This window comes from Peromyscus californicus, unplaced genomic scaffold (assembly GCF_007827085.1).
Source record: "Peromyscus californicus insignis strain IS unplaced genomic scaffold, ASM782708v3 Scaffold_2__1_contigs__length_46816999, whole genome shotgun sequence".
NCBI lineage: Eukaryota > Metazoa > Chordata > Mammalia > Rodentia > Cricetidae > Peromyscus > Peromyscus californicus.
In genome coordinates, this window is record NW_026294540.1 from 26,730,609 (window position 1) to 26,753,716 (window position 23,108).

At 46.9% G+C, this 23,108-nt stretch overlaps 1 protein-coding gene across 8 annotated transcripts in view; it reads right to left on the reverse strand.

Moving 5' to 3' along the window:
• Cux1 (cut like homeobox 1) overlaps nucleotides 1–23,108 on the reverse strand; it is a 340,338-nt gene that overhangs the window by 103,982 nt on the left and 213,248 nt on the right. For all 8 annotated transcript variants that reach the window (XM_052754026.1, XM_052754027.1, XM_052754028.1 and 5 more), the window contains exon 8: nucleotides 21,546–21,612. In XM_052754026.1, the coding sequence (XP_052609986.1) occupies nucleotides 21,546–21,612 (67 nt within the window). The remainder of the gene's footprint in view (nucleotides 1–21,545; nucleotides 21,613–23,108) is intronic.

The window sequence follows — 23,108 nt, forward strand, 5'->3', positions numbered from 1 at the left end:
CCTCCACACAGGCCTGTGGCAACTGTGTGTGCATATATACACAAAATAAGTAAGTAAGTAAGTAAATAAATAAATGTAAAGCAATTTTGAAAAACAAAATAAAATGCCACCTAGTCCCATTTAATCAGGAAGGTACTTTCTCTGCTGTTTGAAGCAATCCCTGGAAGTGAATTTCAAGTTTTCCACTGGAGGGTCAGTCTAACTTTGGTTGCTAAGCAACCACAGAACTGAGTAAAATAATGAATGTGATAATGACAGCTGTGCATTTCACTGTGAGAGCACTCATGGTTTCCTGGACTTTCAGAGGAGATCAACAACACTGTTCTGCTGTGGTAGGGCAGAGTTACTCAAACCTCAAGACTGTGCTGACACCCAGACCCAGAGAGACTACCATTCCCAGAAACAACAGGAGATAGTGAGGGGACAAGCCTTGTCCCAAAGTCTGTATTATTATTATTATTATTATTATAATATTTTGATTTTTCAAGACAGGCTTTCTCTGTGTAACAGCTCTGGCTGTCCTGGAACTCCCTCTGTAGATCAGGCTGGCCTCCCAGGGGATCCGCCTGACTCTGCCTCCTGAGTGCTGAGATTACAGGTGTGTGCCACCACCTCGTCTATTATTATTATTAGTATTACATTTCTGTTTCAGGATCTGATATATCCCAGTCTGGACTCAACTTACTATGTAGCTGAAGATAACCTTGAACTTCTAATCCTCCTGCCTCCACCTCCTGAGTGCTGAAATCACAAAAATGTGCCATAATATTCAGTTTATGTAGTGCTGGGGATGGAGCCCAGTGTTTGGTGTTATGCTGGACAAGAGCACCAAATGAACTATAATCTCTAACCCAGTCCCCTTCCCAGAGGATGACTTTAAAAGACTATACATAAGCCTTCTCTTGTTTTTTAGGAGGGAAAACACCCCCTTTCTGTAGGTCAAAGAGAATACAAGCAGTTACAAGTAAATTACTTAAGGCAGGGCCTCCTGCATGGATGGCAGGTCTGCGCCACCATGCTGTGCAGCACTAGCCGGGAGTTTCAAGGCACTCTGGAGTTCTGGAGGATGTAAAGCCCAGCCTGGAGCAGCCCAGTATGTCCTACCTTGAAGCACCACTCCCCTGGGTTTTGATGACCCACCCTGTGCTGGTTACTTCTTGTCAACTAGACACAAACCAGTCACCTGGGAAAGGGAACCTCAATTGAGGAACTGGCCTATAGGCAAGCCTGTAGGGCTTGATTAATAATTAATAATTTTAATTATTCTAATAATGAAAATGAGTATTTTCTTGATTAATAACTGACGTGGGAGGGTCCAGCCCACTGTGGGTGATGCTCCCCCCAGGTATCCTGGCTTGTATAAATAAGGAAGCTGGTTGAGTTCCTTTCATGTTCTCTTTTTCAGTTCTTGCCTTGATGTCCCTCAGCAATGGACTGTGATGTGGAAGTGTAAGCCACATACACCCTTTCCTCCCAATCTGCTTTGGATAGCGAGTGTTTCATCGCAGCACCAGAAGAGCAAACTAGGACACACCTTCTCAAGTGTCCCGCTGCACCTCATCTGCCAACCAAATCACGCCTCCCAGATCACCGGTCCTTAGTCAGTACAGAGGAAATGTCCAGGAGCCGGAAGCCACATCTGCTACTTAACCAGGACACGGTACTGCAATATAGCCCTTCCTGGCCCACTACTCATTATGTAGTCCCAGGATTGCAGGAGTCCTCCTGCTTCAGCCTCTGGGATTACAAGTATGCATAATCGTATCTGGCTGTAAAGGGCACTAATTTTTTGATTTGTTTTGAGCCAGGGTCTCATGGCCCAAGAGGCTGCAATCCTCCTGACTACCCCCTGAGTGCTGGGATTACATGTGTGTGCCATCATGCCTGGCCATTCTTCCCATTTCAAAGTTCCTGAAGATTGTGAGATTGACATTTGTCTAAAACCTGTTCTATTTCAAAGTCTGTAATACGACAGGCTGTTTGCTCAGCACAATTTATCAAAGCCCCCTCCTCTCACCGTTTCATGAACCGACAACACCGCACCCACTGTCTGTTAACCTGCACTGTTTTATGCTCTTCCTCGACTTCAAGCATGGGGTCATTTCATCAGGGCCAGAATATATATAGTTCACTCAGCTGTTTCCCTGCACATCATTTCAGGGTATTCTCTGGGCTAACATACCATTTTTATGACAAACTTCAAAGGACACAGTCAAGGTTGATGGAAAGGAAGTTATACCCATGCCAGACCCGTGTATTTCCTTTCGCACAAACCTCCTGAGTGCTAGCAACATCCGGCCCAGCGCCAGGCTGCTGCATATTTCATCGTTTTAGCCATCAGTGACGCCGGGAAAACAGTGTGCTCAGTCCTCCATGTCCTTAGGTTACACTTCTGCAGATTCGGCAAACTGCTGCACAGATGTTCCATGCCTTTATCAACCTCAAGTGGGCCTCAAGTTTGGTCCTCATTTGATAATGAGCACTATAGTGTAAAAACTATTTTACAGAGCATATATCGTATTATCTATTAAAAATTATGTATGGTGACTTGGAGAACATTCTCTGCAAACGCTACAGAATTTTACTTTAATTAATGTTTATATGTGTTGATTTTTATATGTATTTATGTATGTATGGGTATGGGTATGCATGTCAAAGCCAGAGGACAAATTGCAGGGGTCTGTTCTCTCCCTGTGTGGGTCCCAGGATCAAACCCAGGCAATCAGGCTTGCAACAAGCACCTTTGCCTGCTGAGCCGTCTCACTAGCCCTAATTATTATTACTATCATTTTGTCATTTAGAAAATTTGAGACACTCAAGACAGGCAGGCCAGGGCTAGAGTTCAGAAAGGACAGGTTGGTCAGGGGTGGATGGAGTCTGGCTCTGAGGAAAGGTGCGCTGTGATGGGGACTGTCCTCCCTGAAAAGGGCGGAGGTCTGCAGTGGGAAAGCTGCTTGGGATGGTTGATACTGTCAGTTAACAAGGTCCAGAAGCACTGGGAGAAAAGCCTCTAGCGTGTCTGTGAGGGGCTGCTGAGATCAGGGTACGTGAGGTAGGAAGAATATGAGCAAGGCCGTCCCATGGCTGGGGGCTGGACTGAATGAGAAGGAGGGAGCGAGCAGCAACTCTCTCTGCTCTCTGACTGAGGACGCAAGTTGCCTTGGTCAGATATTTTGTCTCAAGAAAATCAATAAGCTTCATTGAGTCAATCAGGATGTCAATCAGGAGGTGGGGTGGGTCTGAGTCCCCACAAGGAGTCAGCTGACAGAGGAGGTGTTACCTCGCAGATATGTAGGGTGGCCTGGTCAGTTCGGTGACAGCCTTTCTATGGCTCCTGTGGCCTTTCACAGTATCCCAAGCCCTTGCCTGAACATGAGGAGAGCAAAGAAACTTCTGGTGTCCCTGTAATGGCCCCCCTTCCTTATCTGGGAAGATAGCTTGGTTGGTACCCTGCTTGCCTTGCATGCCTGAGGCCCTGAGTGGGATCCTCAGAACCCACATAACAAAGGCTGGACATGGCAGCAGGTGCTTGTAACCCGCCAGTGGAGAGTCAGAGACAGGCAGATCCTGGGACGTACTGTCCATTTAGCTTAGCTCAAGGGGCACGCTCCAAGAAAAAGGGAGAGCCTGTCTCAAAAAAACAAAAGGTGGTTGGAATCTGGTCTCCTGTAAACATTCAAGTGTGTTATTAACGTCCCCCCCCCCCCCCCACATAACATTCCATACACGATGCTGACTAATTTTTTTTTTTTTTTAAACTTAAGCTATAGTCAGTCATCTGAGGGGAGGGAGTCTCAATTGAAATATTGCCCCTGTAGGATCTGGCTATAAACAAGCCTGAATGGCATTTTCTTTATTAGTGATGTGTGGGGGAGTAATCGTTGGGGTGGTGCCGTCCCTGGGCTGGTGGTCCTGGGTTCTACATGACAGCAGGCTGAGCAGGCCATGGGGAGCAAGCCAGTAAGCAGCACCCCTCCACGGCCTCTGCACCAGCTCCCGCCTCTCAGTGGACTGTGATTCAGGACATATAAGCCAAAGAAAGCCTTTCCTCCCCAAGTTGCTTATGGTCATGATGTCTCATCACATCAACAGTGACCCTAACTAAGACAACCGGGGGGAATCCTTGCTTGGTGTGGATTTCAAGTGTTAACTCACCACCTATTTCACAAGTCACCATATTGCTGGGGTTTTTCTTTTGCTTTAAATATATACATTTAGATTTTGTTAATAAAATATCCTTCTCTTACTTTATTATGACTTTTTAATAAAAGATGGGTATTGATTCCTTTAAGTACCTCTTAAGCATTTATGTAGCTAATGAAATGGATTTCTCCTCTGACCTGAGAATACGGTAAATTATACTGTCTGTCACCTGTTCCCTTTGGCTGTGGTGTATCAGGCGTTTAATGAGCTCTCAGGTCTGTTCGCTAATACTTTATTTAGTATTTTTATATAAATAGTTATACATGGGCGTGGCCTTTGGTTTCTTTTGTCATCTTGAGTGGATGAAGTTATAAAAACATTTTCTTAGCTGGCTCAGCATCTGCTGCCAACTTTGACAACTCGAGGACCCACATGGTGCAAAGAGAGAACCAACTCTCAGAGGTTGTCGTCTGACGTCCTTATACAGACTTTGGTATGTGTGTAGGACAGACATAAAATAAACAAAAACTTAAAGCATTTTTTATTACATTTGATTGTGTATGTACATGCAGGAAGACAATTGTGGGAGTTGGTTCTCTATCATGTAGGTCCTAGGGATTTGAACTCAGGTCATCAGGCTTGGCAGAGGGTGCTGAGCTAGCTTGCTGTGTCACAAGAATTGTTTCCTAAGTCTCTCCTGCTCTGTGATGACGAAGGGTTCTTACAGATCACATAAGAGGCATTGTGGCGAGAACCCCCACATCCATGGGTGCCTGCTTACACACTGGCCCATGGCTTGGCTCCCTGGCACCCTCTCGCTCTGTGGGTCTTTCCTGTCTTCAACACCGTGTCCCTTTGAACTGTACGGTCCACCTCAGCCTCCCAGCCACCCCCCGCTGCTGGAGGCACAGCTGCCCTGTGAGTTTCCAGCTCTGGAGTCCAACGCCTGAGATGCCTAGATTCTGCAGCAGGGCTGGATGGATGGCTACAGAACGCCTCGGGGACACACGTGCTCTTTTTACAACATTAATTTTCACTTTTCCACCAGTTTTTATTTTTGAACTACAGGGTCTCATGCAGCACAGGCTGGCCTTGAACTTGACCTTGAGATCTCCTGCCTCCACTCTAAGTGCTGGGATTACAGGCATGCACCACCTTGCCCAGGTGTCTACAAAGTTTTGAACAGGCTCCTTCAGTATGCACTGTACAGTCTTTGCTTTGGTTTGGTGACGCTGCTGCTAACCCAGTCTAAGTAGTCCCTTTGTGTGGTTTGTAGCTGCTCAAGAAGTACCTTTTTTTTGGGGGGGCGGGTTTTCAAGACACAGTTTCTTTATGTAGCCTAGGTTGTCCTAGAACTAGCTCTGTAGACCAGGCTGGCCTCAACACTCACAGAGATCACCTGCCTCTGCGTCCTAAGGGCATGTGCCACAGCCCAGCCTTTTATTTGGAAGGACTGTCCTTACTGTGTGGCACTAACCCGTGGTCAACAGGTGCAGGGCAAGCTCATGAGAAATTCCTGTGGCTGCTGGCCTGGTACCCTCTTCCTGAGCATTTTCTGCACTGCACGGAGTCTCCACCTTGGTCTATAAACAGGTGAGGAAACAGGCCCAGGGCAGAGCAGTGATGAACCAGACAAGGGCACAGGGAGCCACAGGGTCTACGATGAACACTGCTTTTACTCCAAGATGCAAGGGTCCTCTAATTACCTCCTTCTCCCCTAAGTACTATGCTGGCGTGGGAACTGGTAAGAACAGGGTGGGTGGCAGAAGCTAAGAAAAAAACCAAACAACAAAAACAACTGGTCATCATTCTCAGGCCCCTGCCCCCTGCCCCCACACCTCTGCCCAAGTCTACTTCTTGGCTCCTTCTCCCAGACGCCTTTCATGAGTCTAAAAATTCCACACTTAGCTCACCTGTGGCTTCACTTCCCCACCGCCCCCCACGGCCCTGCACTTAAGTTATGTGCTGGTGTTCTTCACCCCGCAGTGAAGGGTTGGGAAGCAGAACTGCACAAGCCAGTCTGGAAGGCTGCAGGACATTCGTGGGAAAAGACCACTCCTTCCTCTTCCTCTGGCTGGTACTGAAGTCTGCACTGGGGCGTCAGCGCACATGTGTCTTTTTAGGGTAACTTAAAAATGAATAATTCAGAGGTTCCCAGTCTACTTGTGAAGTGTCAGACAAACAGTTTGGCCGGGGCCAGACTTGCTGGCCCCACGCAGACCATCCTTTCCCTTCAGTCTGACCTCATCGGATTTGGCCTCACATCTTTAAGGATGCCCTCCATCCTGTCTAATCACTAAAATACCACAGAGGAAGTCCACAATACTCTGATGGAAGGAAAAAAATAGAAAGGTTAATTGCAATATAAAGTTTTCCCTTGGAGTCAAGCAAACAGTAAATCAGGGCATTGTAGCAATTCTGTGCTTGTAAAAAACACCCAAACAATAAAGTACCATGTGCAGGGAAACGGCCTGGCCGTCAGGTTGCTAAATGATAGAGTTTTTTGTACAAATCGAGTCTTAAGAAGCCATCTTCCCCCTTTACTCAGACTCCACTCTCAGAGCCTTATTGTTTCGGGTCTTTTCTTACAACTACTTTAAATAATTTGTGGAAGAAGCCGGGCGGTGGTGGCGCACGCCTTTAATCCCAGCACTCGGGAGGCAGAGCCAGGCGGATCTCTGTGAGTTCGAGGCCAGCCTGGGCTACCAAGTGAGTTCCAGGACAGGCACAAAGCTACACAGAGAAACCCTGTCTCGAAAAACCAAAAAAAAAAAAAAAAAAATTTGTGGAAGTAGGCACGATGAGAATGGTGTGTAAGACAACACAATCTTCCCTACACAGATTACTTTTAGAAGGGGTATGTGTGTGTCTGTATGTATATGCATATGTATAATGATATGTGTGTATGCATGTCTATATCCTTATTCCTTTCTTAAAGGAAGCACGTTTTTAGTTTCAATTATCATTTATTATAGTGTGTGTGTATGTGCGTGGCATGCCATACCACTACATACGGAGGTCAGAAGACTTCTTGTACAAAAAGTTTTCTCCTTCTACCCATACCCAGGTTCTGGGGATTGAATGCTATGTGACAAAGCACTTTTAACCCTCTCTTTTAAAATTTATTCTTATAAATACACACACACACACACACACACACACACACACACACACACACACACATACACACACACTTTTTTGAGACAGGGTTTCTCTGTGTAGCCCTGCTGTCCTGGAACTTTCTCTGTAGACCAGGCTAGCCTCAAACTCAGAGATCTGCCTGCCTCTGCCTCCCAAGTGCTAGGTCTAAAGGCATGCGCCACCATGCCTGGCCTTTGGAAGGGAGTCTTAATGGGTAAGTCATATGCTGCTGGCTTTCCTTCACGGCTGGCTAATTCTGGTTGATAGAATTTCTTCATGGGACAGGATCAGGGTCAAATCATTTGTCTTATAGCCTGTTTTTTGCTTGAACTTTTTATTTTTACTATTCCAACTATTATTATTATATTGAGTGTATGTGTGAGACTGTATTGTGCATGTCCCAAGGCATGAATGTGGAGGTTAGAGGAGAATTCTGGGGAGCTGATTCTCCCCTTCCACCTTTATATGCATTCTGGGGATCGAACTCAGATAACCAGGCTTGCAGAGCAAACACCTTTACCTGCTGAGCCTTTTCGCCAGCCCCTAGCTTATGCTTTTGATCATCTCTCTACAATGTCACTGCTGCTCTGGACAGGACATTGAATTCAATCATTTTTTTTTGTTTTTTTTGTTGTTGTTGTTGTTTTTGTTTGTTTGTTTTTCGAGACAGGGTTTCTCTGTGTAGCTTTGCGCCGTTCCTGGATCTCACTCTGTAGACCAGGCTGGCCTCGAACTCACAAAGATCCGCCTGCCTCTGCCTCCCGAGTGCTGGGATTAAAGGCATGCGCCACCACCGCCCGGCAAATTCAATCATTTTTAAAAAGACAAAGGAGGACCCTGGATACCCAGACAACAGATTTCTGAGTTTAGGGAAAGAAGAAAGTGGTGTAGGTTACCTCCTGGGATCTACTCCCATATTTTAGGCAAAGGTGGTGATTTTTTCTGCTAAACAGCAGATGGCTGGAAATGGCCTTGTGTGGTAGGGCACGCCTGTAATGCCAGCATTGAGAAAGTGAAGGCAGGCAGATCTGTGTTCAAGGCCAGCCTCACTATACAGCTTGCTGGAATCTAGCTTGGACTACCCAATGCCCTTTCTCAAAACAAAACAGTGCCCCCCCCCCAAAAAAAAGCTGGAAAATCAAATAACTTGTGAGAATTCATTGGTAGGAATCCACAGGTTCAGAACGAATGTTCTAGAAAAGGTGGGTCTCAATGTTATTTATTTGTCGGCGTTGTTTACCAGGCACGAGAAAACACGAGGTACAGTGGAACCCACAGTAATGTATAATTTGCTGCTATCTGGACATGGCCTGTGATTACCGTGCTGTATGGAATGGTAGAACACGGGAACACACCACTTTTCAGTGGTCTCAGATGGACTCACTGAAAGTGAACTCAGTAAGAGAAGACCTGAACACTCAGATGCTGAGTTAATGCTGTACCTCTTTCTGAAATACACCAGTAAGTTACTGGGAGTCAGACATCAAGGTCATTCTCAGCTATAGAGCAAGTTAGAGTCTAGCCTGGGCTACATGAAAACCTGTTTCAAAACAAAATATCTCCTGTTCCTGTTGTCACGAAAGGTTTGAAAAAGCCACTACCTGTGGGTAATATGGTTGCCAAGCAGTTGAGTCTAGAAAAGCATAGTTTTTTTTTGTTTTTTTGTTTTTTGTTTGTTGTTTTAAAGACAAGAAAATAAACTCCCATATGCCAACTGTAAATATCTGGAAAATGAAATAAATGATCTACAATCGGGATATAAATATTAAACATGGGGGAATTAAAACACTGAGGCTTATGTTCTATCTACAAAAATCAAATTACAAAATGCTGGTACAGAGAAAGAATAATGATGACATTCCATATTTGCAGATACATTAAATATAAATAAGGCTAAATTTACTGCCTGAGTTAATTTATAAAACTTGATAAAATGACAGGAGGCATACTGTAAAACTAGGTGAGCAAATAGTAAAGGCATGAAAACAACAACTAGAATCCAATGGAGACAGTAAGGCAGTGTACAGACATGGAGATGAAAGAGTGTATGCAACTTATCAGGATAAAGGTTTAGGCAGCGCCGGCTATGGTGGCCCACGCCTTTAATCCCAGGACTCGGGAGGCAGAGCCAGGTGGATCTCTGTGAGTTCAAGGCCAGCCTGGTCTACAGAGCGAGATCCAGGACAGGCACCAAAACAACACAGAGAAACCCTGTCTCGAACCACCCCTCCCCCCAAAAAAAGATTTAGGCAGATAGAGTGAAATTATAGGCAGAAGTCAGAGACATGTAATTATTCTTCTTACCCCTCACCCTTTTCTTTTTTGAATTTTTTCAAGACAGGGTTTCTCTGTGTAGACCAGGTTGTCCTGGAATCCACTTTGTAGAGCAGGCTGGCCTTGAACTCATAGAGTTCTGCCTCCTGAGTGCTGGGATTAAAGGCGTGCACTAACACTGCTGGGCTTGAGACACGTGATTTTTTTATGTCTGATTTGTACCATGCAGAATATTAGACAAACTGGGTTCTAATATGGTAAGTTGGGTTTGGTGCTACATATCTGTAACTACAGGCCTTGAGCTCACAAGTGCAATGCCACATCTCATTCAATCATGATTTTTAAAAACTAATTTAAAGACAGGGTCTCATGTAGGGCAGGCTAACTTGTTACGGAGGCAAGGATGACCTTGAACTGAGTGCTAGTGCTAGAATTAAATGCATGTACTACATGTCCAATTTACACAATAGTGGGGGTTAAACCAACGGCTCCATACATGTTAGGTGTGCACTCTACCCACCGAGCCACAGCTCCAGCCCTAGAGTGTCTTAAATGTATACATTTACCAAGAGTAACAATTACTTCCAAGAACAGTCATATAATGTTAAAGAAACTCAAATTTGTGCTATAGCAAGGTGTCCTTTAGTGGGACGCTGAACAACACTAGTGGCAGATCATTATAGTGCTGAGCACCAGAAGTGTCTGTGATAACTGAAGTGATGTGAAAACAGCATTAGGGTCGACAGACAAGGCGCCACATCTGAAATTAGCCTGGTTTGTTGACTCCTTCACAGTGGGAGGAAATCGCTACACCACACACTGACAATCATAAAGATGTACTACTTCTGGGTGCAGATTCAGATCTCCCTGAATTCTCTCCATAGACCCCATGCTAAGTGAGTAGGGGGATGGCGCTGAGCATAGCCTGAGCTGGGATTAGAACACACAGGTGTGGAAGGGCATGGGTCCTGTGGGGAATGGCTTTGGCATGGGATGGAGCTGTTAAGGCAACTGCACTGTGATCTGGGCCTTGTCCTTGGAGGCAGGAGAGCAAGCAAGGGGAGGATCTTAAACAAGGGTGGCCCGGAACAGGACTATATGTTTTGCACACTTTTAGCAGACTCTTGGAAGGTAGACTCATCTAGGGGGCACATGGCAGCAGAGAGACAAGTGACATGCTCTCGAAGTGACGCTGAGTGAGGAAAGAGGCCAGATTATGGTGCTAACAGTGGAGCTAAGAAATGAGGGATGAAGAGAGCTGTGGACGAGGGACTGATGTAGATTAGTCAAGAAATGAGGGATGAAGAGAGCTGTGGACGAGGGACTGATGTAGATTAGTCAAGAAGGACACTAGGTTCCTGCAGTAAAGGGAAATCATGCGTCTCTAGTGGGAGGGGACACAAATCACACACAGAAGGGCAAGAGGGACGCTATGGGAGGCAGTTGGAGATGCCTATGGAAAAAATGTGACCCAGGAGAGAACAGAAAAAAACTTTCTCTTCTGGATATTACACATTTTGCTATTGCTTTGTAGGATATATACATTGTAAATTTTTTTTTTTTTTTTTTTGGTTTTTCGAGACAGGGTTTCTCTGTGTAGCTTTGTGCCTTTTCCTGGGACTCACTTGGTAGCCCAGGCTGGCCTCGAACTCACAGAGATCCGCCTGGCTCTGCCTCCCAAATGCTATTTTTATTCATCCATTTACCTTTCACTCATCAATTTATCTGTGCATTGATCCATATATTCACCCTATTCCATCATTCACCTATTTGCCTATCTATCCAACTCATTCATCCCATTTTCATCCATCCATCCATCCATCCATCCATCCATCCATCCATCACCTCATTTATCTATCCAGTTCACCTACCTATAGGCTTTTGTTATTGCTTTGTAGGAAATATATGCTAATCTTTATCTGCTTATAAATTGTAAATAGTTTATCCATGTCTATCAGCCATTCACTCCATGCATTCATGCCCTCTACCCACTCATCTCACCCAGGTGTCCATCATCCCTTCCTCCCATCTGTACATCCACTCCACTGGCCTCTAGCACTTCGTTATGGCTCTGTAAGAAATATATATTAACCACTTTCCTCCTTACGCACTGTGAGTGTTTTATCCATCCATCCATCACTCCTCCATCCATCCCACCCACCACCCACCTCCAGACATCTCTCAATATCCCACAGGTTTTCCACTTTTGGCATCATGCTTAGAAAAGGAAAAGGTCTCTTCCACTCCCTTATTATATAACCCCCCCCCCCTAAAATCTCTCTTGTGGTTTTTTCATGTATATATTTAAGACAGCTAGGCTTTAATTGGCATAGAGCACAGCCCTAACTTATTATCTATACACTCAGCCATTTGTTCTACTGTTTGTTGAAGATTCCACTCTCTACAACTTATTTAAGCTTGAACAATTTTTATGTACAACTTGTTCTTCTTAATTTTGAAAACTTCAAAAATAAAGAAAGCTACGGAGGGGAAAAATAACAATCAACCATATGGTCCAAACCAGAATTAACCACTGAATACAAATGGTCCCCTTTCCATTGTTAGCGACCAATTCTGGACTTCTGATTCCATTTGGGCTTTTCATAGAAACTGGAGAGTCTCCAGTTTTATGTATATTCTGCAAACCTTACAGATCATAAAGCTTTTTTAAGGGTGGAAAGATCACAGAAATAACATCCAAGGAAGAACGGTTGTGGTTTAAAAAAAAAGTGAAAAGGTAAAAATACACACTATCTGATGAAATTGTGAGACCGTGCCCTGCTTCGTGCTCCAGGCTGTTTGGAGAACATTCCAGCATGACAGAGTTTTAATTTTCCCTCCTGACTCCGTCGGGTTAGCTTTCTGGATACAGAGGGCACCAGTGTGGCTGTTGGGGGTTAATTCTCACTGTGTTGAGCGCCCCCAGTCCTCTCTCTGCTCATCCGAGCATTAAATCTGTAGACCCAGGAGAGCAATGTGGCTGCCTGCAAGAAGCGATGCCATAACGCTCAGCATTAAAAATTCATTCTGCAGGCTCGCTTCAGGACTAGCGGTCTGGCGGGGGAAATAGGAGACACCCCACTGTCTTTCTGGCAAATGGAGACATTCCTCAACATCCAGCACCTTAGGAAGAGAATGAAAGGGCAAACAAGCCGTGAAGGAAAACAATGAGCTCAATTATCTGGCTCGCTCTGGCTTTCCTACAGGAAACATTTCGTTCTGCTTCCTAAAAGTTTAAGTGAGACAGAGACAGTCCAGTCAGATGAGCACTTGTCTTGCAAGCACAAGGACCTGAGTTTGGTGGCATATGAGGGCTGGCGAGATGGAGACAGGTGGATTCCTAGGGCTTGCTGGCGAGTTCCAGGCCACTGGGGAGACCCTGTCTCAAAAACCAATGTGGATGGTTCCTGAGGAACAACTGAGGTAGTCCTTTGCCTCCGCATGCATGAACACGTGCATGTGTCTACAGAGTTTCTTACATGCTATCTTAGAACGAGGGCCCCTCTTGTCCTTGGTGGGTATCCAACTGTCTGGTATCTCTCTTTATTGGTGTAAGCAGCCCAGAAGCCCCAAGTTCTCCTAGACAGATGCATTTGGAGCTCGCCTGGATGCTGCTGGGTCTTTTGCACATATTCCTGCCCCTGCAGAGTTAGAGTCATGGTGAGGTAGGAAGGGTCCACATACTGAATGAATTGTTTACACTTCAAAATGGGTCCTGCACAAATGTGGCATTTCTACACTAAATTATAGTCACCATGGGGTTATTGGACTGTATTAATTTGCTTCTCTGTTACTGTGATAAATACTATGACCAAGAGAAACTTGGCAAGGAAAGGTTTTATGTTATCTCACAGCTTATAGTTCATTATGAGGGAAGCCAAGGCCGGAACCTGGAGGCAAGAACTGAAAGCAGAAGCCACTGAGGAACACCGCTGACTGGCTTGCTTAGCCTGCTTCCTTTACAACTACCTGCCTAGGGGTGACACCATTCACAGTATGCTGGGCCTCCCCACATCCATCATTAATGAAGTAAATGGCTTTAAAGACAGGGTCTCTCTATGTAGCCCTGGCCATTCTGGAACCCACTGTAGACCAAGCTGGCCTTGAGCTCACAGAGATCCATTGGCCTCTGTCTCCAGAGTGCTCGGATTAAAGGTGTGCACTGTCTGGTTTCCACAGTTAATCTTCAGGGTCAAGTTTATTAAGGTGTTAACGGCTCTGAGATGGTTTGAACTTGAAACTTTTGGTCGTCATAGCACAGCACCAGAACGGCAACTAATTCAAATTTCAAAATGTAGCGTGCAAGGGCTGGCGAGATGGCTCAGTTGGTAAAGAGCTTGCTGTTCAAATATGAGGACCGAGTTTAATACCCAGAACCCATGATAAGAAAAAGCTGGGTATGGTGGTGCACACCTGTATTCCTAGCTGTGGGAGGCAGGCAGGCTGATCCCATAGCCTTGCTGGCCAGACAGTTGGCTTACTTGGTGAGTCCCAGTAGTACAGGGCGGAGGGGTGCCCTGAGGAAAGACAGACAAGGGTATTTTCTAACCTCTACATGCACTCATATATGTGCATGTGTATACACAGGCACAGGCTTGGACACACACACAGACACACAGATACACATGGACACACAACAATAAGAAAGTATCTACTGGGTTTGGACACAGGAAGCCAACCTCTTCATTCTAGTCCCAGCCAGGAGACTGAAACAGCAAGGCCCTGGACACCCCCGCCCCGTCCCCCGCCCCTGAGTTTTAGATGTGAAGCAGAACCCTTACACAGGATGGGAAAGGCCAGGAATTCTACCAAACGCACTAACACCTCTGGAATAAGACAATGGAGAAAGCCGGCAGTTCTCTCCAGGTTTGACTGGACTATTCAAGTCCATACCCTCAAAAATCACACAGGGTTTGCTTTCCTGTTTTTAGGGAAATTAATCCAACCAGGCTAACTGCAGCAACTACACTGGAAACTGATGATTCATTAGAAAGATGTAAAACAGTTACAGTCTTAGAGTGACAGGGGAGAGAATGCACTGAGGCTTCAGGGCATCTCCTTTCGGTCTCTCCAGGTTTACTGGGAAATCCATATATATATATATGGAGGATCATGGCCAGCCTTGGCCACATAATTCAGAATTCAGGGCCAGTCTGGGATACAGAATGAGATGTCCCCCTTCCACCCCCCAAAAAGCTAGAATGTTCGTTGTATGTATGTCTTTAATCCCAGCATTCAGGAGGCAGAGGTCGGTGGATCTTCATGAGTTCAAGACCGGGTCTACACAGTGAGTCCCAGGCTAGCCAAGGCTACTTAGTGAGGCCCTGTCTCAAAGCGCCACTGATAAACAAATAAAGGGGGTGTGGCAGCTGGAGACGGCTCAGGAGTGAAAAGAGCACGGCCTGCTCTTCCAGATGACCCAGGCTCGGTTCCCAGTACGCACAGGGCCGCTAACAATGGTTTATATCTCTAGTTTATAGTTGCGGAGGATTTGATGTCCCTTACTGTCTGTCCTCTGGGCACCAGGCATGCATGTGGCACACAGACATACATACAGGTAGAACACCACACGTAGAAAAACAACTGGAAAGAGGCAAAGGGAGCGATGTTTGTGTAACATGACAGCTCATAATGACCATGTGACTCTTGGTCAGATGGTCTGGCCCAGCCTAATTTCCAGAGTCATTCATGTAGAACTATAAAGAAAATGATGGCAAGACCATAAACAATAGGCTTTGCCAGAAAGACACTGAACGTTTCACAGAAACCTGCTGTCATCATTAGCCCTCACACAGGTTAACAAGGCCATTATAGAGGCAGCCTCAGAAGGGACATTATTCCTTTCTGGTGCTGAGGATGAAACCAAGGCCTTGTGCGTGCTAGGCAATCACTCTCTTGCCGAGTGATGCCCCAGCCCCTCACTGGGAGTTTCTAGGCAAGTGCTCTACAATGGAGACACACCCATGCCCCAGAGAACTGTGAGGTCCTGTGTAAAACAGCGCTTCACTTCAACCAGGAGCCTGATTGGGTGCTGTCTGGCCATGCCTCATTCATACAGTTAATTTGACATAGTATGGGCCTTCTCAATGACTGCCACAAACAGCAAGTGTGGTGACATCTGAGAACCCACCATGGAATGGTGCACAAACAGCAAGTGTGGTGACATCTGAGAACCCACCATGGAATGGTCCACAAACAGCAAGTGTGGTGACATCTGAGAACCCACCATGGAATGGTCCACAAACAGCAAGTGTGGTGACATCTGGGAACCCACCATGGAATGGTCCAGAAACATCTGTACACAGGCTGCTGCCACCTCTGCTCACCAGCATGCCAGCCATACTTCCCATGGCACAGTCATACTGGGAACCTCTGGCTTCCTCTTTCAATTTCTGCCTCCTTGTCCTCTCTCTGCTGGAGCACAGAGGTCCCCATGCCTGCAAATCAGGGTTTGGCTTCTCTGAGCAATCAGCTGAACTGACTAACAGGAAGTCTTGTCTTGCTCAGAGCACGCTGTAGGGTATGATACACGCTGGTCACACACGGTACAAAGAACATGCTTTGAAATGAACCCGAGTATTCCTTCCTCAGTGTTGCTTTTGTAGTGCACTGTGAAAGTATTTGCATGTGTAACGTCTTTTCCTGAAAACAAGCAGAGGTGAGGGGTACAACATGCAGAAGCTTCGGGAAAGTTCCGGAGTGACTCCGAGGAACATTAGCTATGGAAACAGTATGTTTACCTTAGGATTTCTTCTCTCCCCAGTATGAGAGGGAACTGAATCCAGAGCTTGAACATATTGGGCGTGCACTCTATTATTAAGCTATACCCATCTTTCCTAAGAGATTGATGTTTTAGTTTTCTGAGACTGGATTTCATGTAGCCCAGGCTGGCCTCCAAGTTGCTATTAGCTCAGGATGACTTCTAACTTGTGACCTTCTTGTCTTTACCTCCTGAGTGCTGGTGATTAAACCCAGGGCTTCACACATGCTAGCTGGGCAAGGACTATACCAGCTGAGCCACATCCCCAGCTTCTAACCTCAGCTGGAAGGAGTGTAGCATTGCATCACAACTTAACCCTGCCTGGCGTTCCACGGCCCTCCTTGTCCACTCAGGCCCACTGCAAAGGGAAACTGAAATAGGAGGGCTCGGCGGATAAAAGTGCTTTTCTGCAAAGCCTGGTGAGCTGAGAGCCATGCCCAGACTCACATGGTAGGAGAGAACTGGCTCCTACAAGGTGTCCTCTGACCTCCACACATGCACCATAATACTCCGCCCCCCTTTTCTCTCTCTTTCTCTTGAAAGGTTAAAAAAAATACAAACGAAAATGGGAATTCTTGCACTCATTCCGTGGTGCCTTAGACCCAGGGGAAGTGAACGACCACGCAACACAAGTGGAGGAGGTGGGCAGGCAGCAGAACGAGCGGTCCACGCCTCTCAGGGTGACAGCCATTGCTGGCTGAAGGCAGTCCCAGGGAACAGTGAGAATGGGAAAATCCACGCCGATGGACTTTATAAGATGCAATTTTAAGGTCCTTAAGGTGCTATATAAGCATCTGCTATGGGGAGAACGGGACTCAGGGATGACCATTTGAGGAGGAGGTACATTAAAAAAAAGTAGAAATAATCCATTTATTTAACCCAGCAATGGTTGTAATGTGAGGGCCTGTAATCCGCTCACACAACAACTGTTTGGCAAAGCCCCCCTGTGTTCCAACAAATATTAAACTGTGCTTGCCATTTGTCTACGGAATCCTGCATTAATAAACATGAAGAAGAACACTTTACCTCCCACTCTCAGCGATGGGACAAACAAAGACCAGCTGTACTCATCAATGGGGCCTTGTTCTGTGCATAAAGGCTAATTACATTGTGCTTCAAGCCTACACATGGAAAACTTTACTGCCGCTGTCCCTATCACAGCCAGCCGCGCAGGCCCAGCTGACGTGCAGCTGAAATGACTGCAAAAGCAGCAGTTAGGGGTGGGGGTGGAGGCTGCAAATGGCCTTGTTGCCTTTGACCTGCATCCCCCAAGGGTCTTGGGAAGCCCAAACTGGCCTCTAACAGTAGAGCCAAGCTGACCCTTAACTCCCTGTCTTCCTGGCCTCCACCTCCCAAATGCTGGGATTAGAGAGGCATGTGCCATCACACCTGTTTCTTGTAGTATTGAGGATCGCCCCCAAGGCCTTGTGGATGCTAGACAAGCACCCCGGGTCCCTGGGGCTTCTTTTTAAATGGGGGAGGGGAGGAAGGTCGTGGTCTGAACGACAGACAAGCAGTGTGTACCCTATAAATGGACAAACTTTCAGACTCCCGCTCTCCAAGAGAGGTGCACGGACTCTGCTGAGCATTCCCAGGCCTTGCAGGGTTGGTTCTCCACAGCTACTCCATAATGCAACCGTTCTTATGGCCCTTGTACAAGAGACAGATGCCCTGGAGGTGACACTGTGTACAGGGACCGGAGCACTCTTTCCTCCAAAGCCTTTCTTCTCCGTCTCCCACCTCCCTTCCTAGGGTCTCTGTCAACACATGTTGAAGCCTTCTCCTTTTCCGTGTTTAAGAGCTGTGGAAGACCGTCCCAGGTCCGTGTGCATGTGCACATGAAAGTGGATGCCGGAGGTCAACCTTTCCCGTTGCTCCTCGGGAGCCATCCATCTTTTTTTTTGAGACAGGCTCTCTGACAGGTCCTGAGGATCACAGTGAATATAAGCTGGCTGTCCAGGGAGCCCCAGGGATCTGTCTGTCTGTACCTCCCCAGGGCTAGGACTGCAAATGGACGTTCCAAGCCCAGCTTTTATCCGGGTGCGTCCCCAGTCTGAGTCACCTTCTCAGCCCCTTCAGTCCAGCCTGGCTGAAGCTCAACCTCTCCACACCCATCAACCTACTGTACCTGTGGGCACAATTCTCAGAACCGCGGCAGGCCTTCCAAGAGGCCAGTGTGGCCTGGTTCTTTCACAAACTCCTTATATCTAGACATCACTCATCGAGCCCCACACCTAGACCTACAGCCCCAGTTATTTCAGAAGCTGAGGCAGGACGATCTTTTGAACCTAGGAGTTTGAGATCAGCCTAAGGAGTGCAGTGAAACCCTGGCTCAAAAAGAACAAAAGGAGGACGGGGAATGTGTCTGGGTGGGGAAAGCCAGGCGAGCAGGAGGGCTGTGGTTCAGAGCCCGAAGACCCATCTGGATCCTGGACTGGCACGGTAGGCTGCTGAAGCCAGCGCTAGAGAGGCAAAGATGGGGGATCCCCAAAGCCAGCTGCTGAATCAGTGAGCTCGGGGTTCAAGTGAGACCCGGACTCCATATATCTAACGTGGAGAACTGTTGAGGGAAACACACTACATCAACCTCTGACTGCCTGCCTCAGCCAGGGGCACACATGTGCATGTGGACCAACACACATGCACACCGCAAACTCTCAAAAGACTGCTAAATCCATGATCACTGACACCTAAGGTTGTCCCCTGACCTCCAAGGTATGCTATCGCATGTAGACATAGAAACATAGACCCATAAAGAAGCACATACAAGAAAGCAGTACAGTTGAATAATGAAAAACAGCGATATGAACAACTATATCTCCAAACTCACTAGGACTTAGGCCCATCAAGACACTGATGTGGAGTGGAAGGAGGAGCCACACACTGATTAACATGCTGTTTACACAACAGGACGGCCAGGGCTATGTAGAGACCCAGTCTCAAAAAGCAAAAACCAAAGAAAACGAGAAGAAAGTTCAGTGACTAAGAACAAAGATCTATTTAGCAGGATAAAGTCCAAGCAGAAAAGATGACATTACATGAAGATAAAACGCTGACAGAAAGGAGACGGGAACCCTGGCCCAGGAGTTTCACTGTGGCAGCTGGGGTGGCTTCTGCTGAGGGAAGGTGTTGCGGGTGAGGAGACCTCTGGGCTTTCAAAGGGTGGAGGCAGCACGTGTGTCTTCCAGCTGGATGATGGCAGCTGCTCTCAGATGGCCCTGTCTCTGGGATGGCAGGAGGTAAGCCCAAAGCCACAGGATTTTACAAGGAAATTTAACCATTATCCCCTTAGACTGAGCTCATGTGGTGCTCTTCAAGTGCAACTGTAGAGCACGGAGGGAGGACGGCTGGAGGTTCCCATGAGGCTTAGCTATGCCATCGAGTCAGCCAGCTGGGGAGACTGACGAGGACATCTGGGTTTTTGTGTGTAAGTTCTAGTTATTTAGTAGTTTGACTGCAGGGCTGGGGAACTAACTGCGCCCCTAAGGCTCTGGACTACCAAACAAACCAGAAGAGAGGGTCATGAGATGGCCCTGAGGCTGGGGAGAGGAGGGCTCGGTCAGTAAAGGGCTTGCTGTGCAAGAACGAGGGCCTGAGTTCAGGCGCCTCGCACCCATGTACAAAGCCAGGTGTGGTGGCCCATGGTGGGACCCCCACTCGAGGATTACCTATCCCTAGATGGACCCCTAGAGCTCAGTGGCCAAAAGCCTAGCCTGTGTGAACACCAAGTGTATTGAGATACCCTGCTTTAAAAAAATAAGGTGGAGGGCTGGAGATGATTCAGTGGTGAACAGCACTGACTGCTCTTCCAGAGGATCTGAGTAGGGCTCCCAGCATGCACATGGTGGCCCATAACCACCTGATAACTCCAGTTCCACGCACATTCAAGTACATACATGAACACAAATGCCACATGAAAAGGACCAGGATTGCTGGGGTTAAGGGGTATAAGTCTTGTCTCTCACTACAACAGGGTGGGAGCAACTCAGATGTGACCCTGCTGGTACCCACTGGAGCACCATGTGAGCAAATCAAGGGTCTGTGCTCCCAGGGGCCAGAGGCAGCACTGCTGGAGTACACGTACTTTTTTGTGGAAGGTCAGAAGAGCCTTCCCCGATGGGAAAAGGCTGTGAAAACTCCAGCCTTACAGCCTGTCTGGATGCTAGCCATTTCTAGCAGACTGTGGCCTCCTCACAACTTAGGACAATATCAGTTCCTCCTCTGCTCATCTGCAAGGAGGGGTCTGGTAGGAAGTGTTCCTGTCACAGGTCACTCTGATGTCTGATGCCATCTTGACAATGGTCAGGTAGGCAGGAAGTGTCATTGGCTCAGCCTCATCCCTGTGTGTCCCCCACACAGGAAGCCCTGCACAGAGCTGTAAGGCTCAGTGACAAGCTATGGGCTATGTTTGTTCTTCCTAAGGCACCCTGTCCCAGAAAAAGAGGTGACACAGTTTCCCCAGAAGTATCTCGTCAATCACATCTCTTGAACGTTCACCCTTTTTCAATGTAGAAAAAAGAAGTGAAGCACATGGGCTGGACACGGCTAAGCAGGTAAGAGTGCTTTCTCTGTAAGTATGATGATGGGCGTTTGACCTCTAGAATGCAAATAAAAAAACCCAGGCTCAATTCCACATGGTGGCTCACAATCACCTGTAACTCCAGCTTCAGAGCATCTGATGCCCTTTTTGGTTGGTGCAGGTACTGTAACACACAATACACAAGGCATACAGACCAGACAGGCAAAACACCCAAAACCATAGAATAAAATAAATGAAAAAATAAAAAGCCAGATGTGGTGCACATGTATAACCCCAGCACTCTTACAGTGAGACAGAGGTGGAGACAGGAGGCTCACCTAGAGGCCTACAGAGCAGCTGGCCCAGAGTGTACAGCAGGCGGAACACGAGGAGACCCTGCCTCGGCAAGGACTGACTCCTCAAAGGGGTCCTCTAACTTCTACATGCTTGTGCGCGCGCGCATGCACGCGCGCGCGCGCACACACACACACACACACACACACACACACACACACACACGCACACACACACACACAGCAAAGACTAGACTTCTCTGCGATCAGTGGGGATGGATATGACACAGGGACTATTGGACTGACCCTGTATCTTGGCAGCATGACAGGAGGCTGAGCATCTTCTGGGGATGACAACGGCAGAGTCATGCTGACCAAATGCAAAGAAAAAGGATGACGTCACACAGACACTTACTTTGCAGTAGTTTCTTCATCATATTTGGTTTTCAGGTCAAATAATTCTGTTCGAGTTTTTTCCAGGGCTAAAAGGCAAGGATAGAAACCATGATATAAGACACCAATCTTGTTTAAGACAGGGCCTACATAGCCCAGGCTATCCTTGAACTCATTATATAGTCAAAGATAACATTGAACATCTGACCCACCAGCCTCTACCTACCCAGTGCTCAGATTATAGGTATGAGCAGCCCCTATGTCAGCTTTTCTAGATGCTGGGGATCAAATGCAGGGGTTTTTGAGTGCTGGACATGGACTCTACTCATGGAGCTATATTCCCACTTCTTTAGGTTGCTGTCAAAGATGGGGTTTCATGTAGCCTAGGCTGGCCTCGAATTCTGGATCTCCCTGGGTCTATTTCCCCAGTGATAGGCTTACAGGCATGTGCCGTCAAGCCCAGCTAGGATACCAACTGCTTAAAGTAAAAGGGGAAAGCACACAAAAATGAGAGACAAACAGGGTGGAGAAGAAAACTTCCCCTCAGCTCGCCTCATCTCTCTGAAGTGCCTCCTTCAACAGAGAACCACTTGTCCATGGTTTGCTGCAGACTTTCAGCGTTTAAATGTCTTTTATCATCGAAAAACCATTTCTATACACAACTGCAAATACAGTTGCATACTTCATATCTCCGTTAAGCACAGCCCAAGTATGATGGAGGTCACATATAATTATAGTGGAGCTGGGAAATTACTATCACCCAGGGCAACATGGACACCTTATCATCTTAGTGCAACACATGACTTGGGAGCCTACGGTGACGCTGGCATGCTACCAGCTGGGTAAAAGCATGCATATGGTAACTGACCATGCCTATAAACAACTCCGTTACTAGTTTATGTATTTCCTATATAACACTTCAAAAGGTTTTGTGTGTGTGTGCTCATATCTGTGTGTGCATGTGTATGTGCGTGTGTGTTTGGAGTTCAAAAGACAAACTTGAGCGTTGTTCTTCTGACGTCATCCACCTTGGGTTTTTATGGAGCAGCGTCTCCCATCAGCCTGGAACTCACCAAGTGGGTGAAGTTGGCAGGCCAGTGAGCTCCAGGGACCCACCTGTCTCCACCTCCCCAGGCCTGGGAGTATAAGCATGCTCCATCACATACGGCTTTTCGCATGGGCTCTAGAGGTTGACTGAGATCCTTCTGGTTGTGTGCTATGGATCTGAGCAATCTCCTCAGTTCCTATCATACTTTCAATGATATTTTTATTATTTTAGGATACTTCTGCTTATTAAAAAAGCTTATTGTGGGCTGGAGAAATGGTTCAGGGGTTAAGCTCTTGCAGAGGACTCAAGTTAGGCTCCAAACATCCATGTTGTGCAACTCACAACTGTCTATAACTCCAGCTCCAAAGGAGCTGAAGCCTCTGCAGCCACCTGCACTCATGTGTACATATATACATACACATACACACACACACACACACACACACACACACACACACACACACACACACACAGAATTTATTTTAAAATAGTATGTTCTGTGGTAGGAGCGGAAAGCTCATCTATGGACTTTCAACT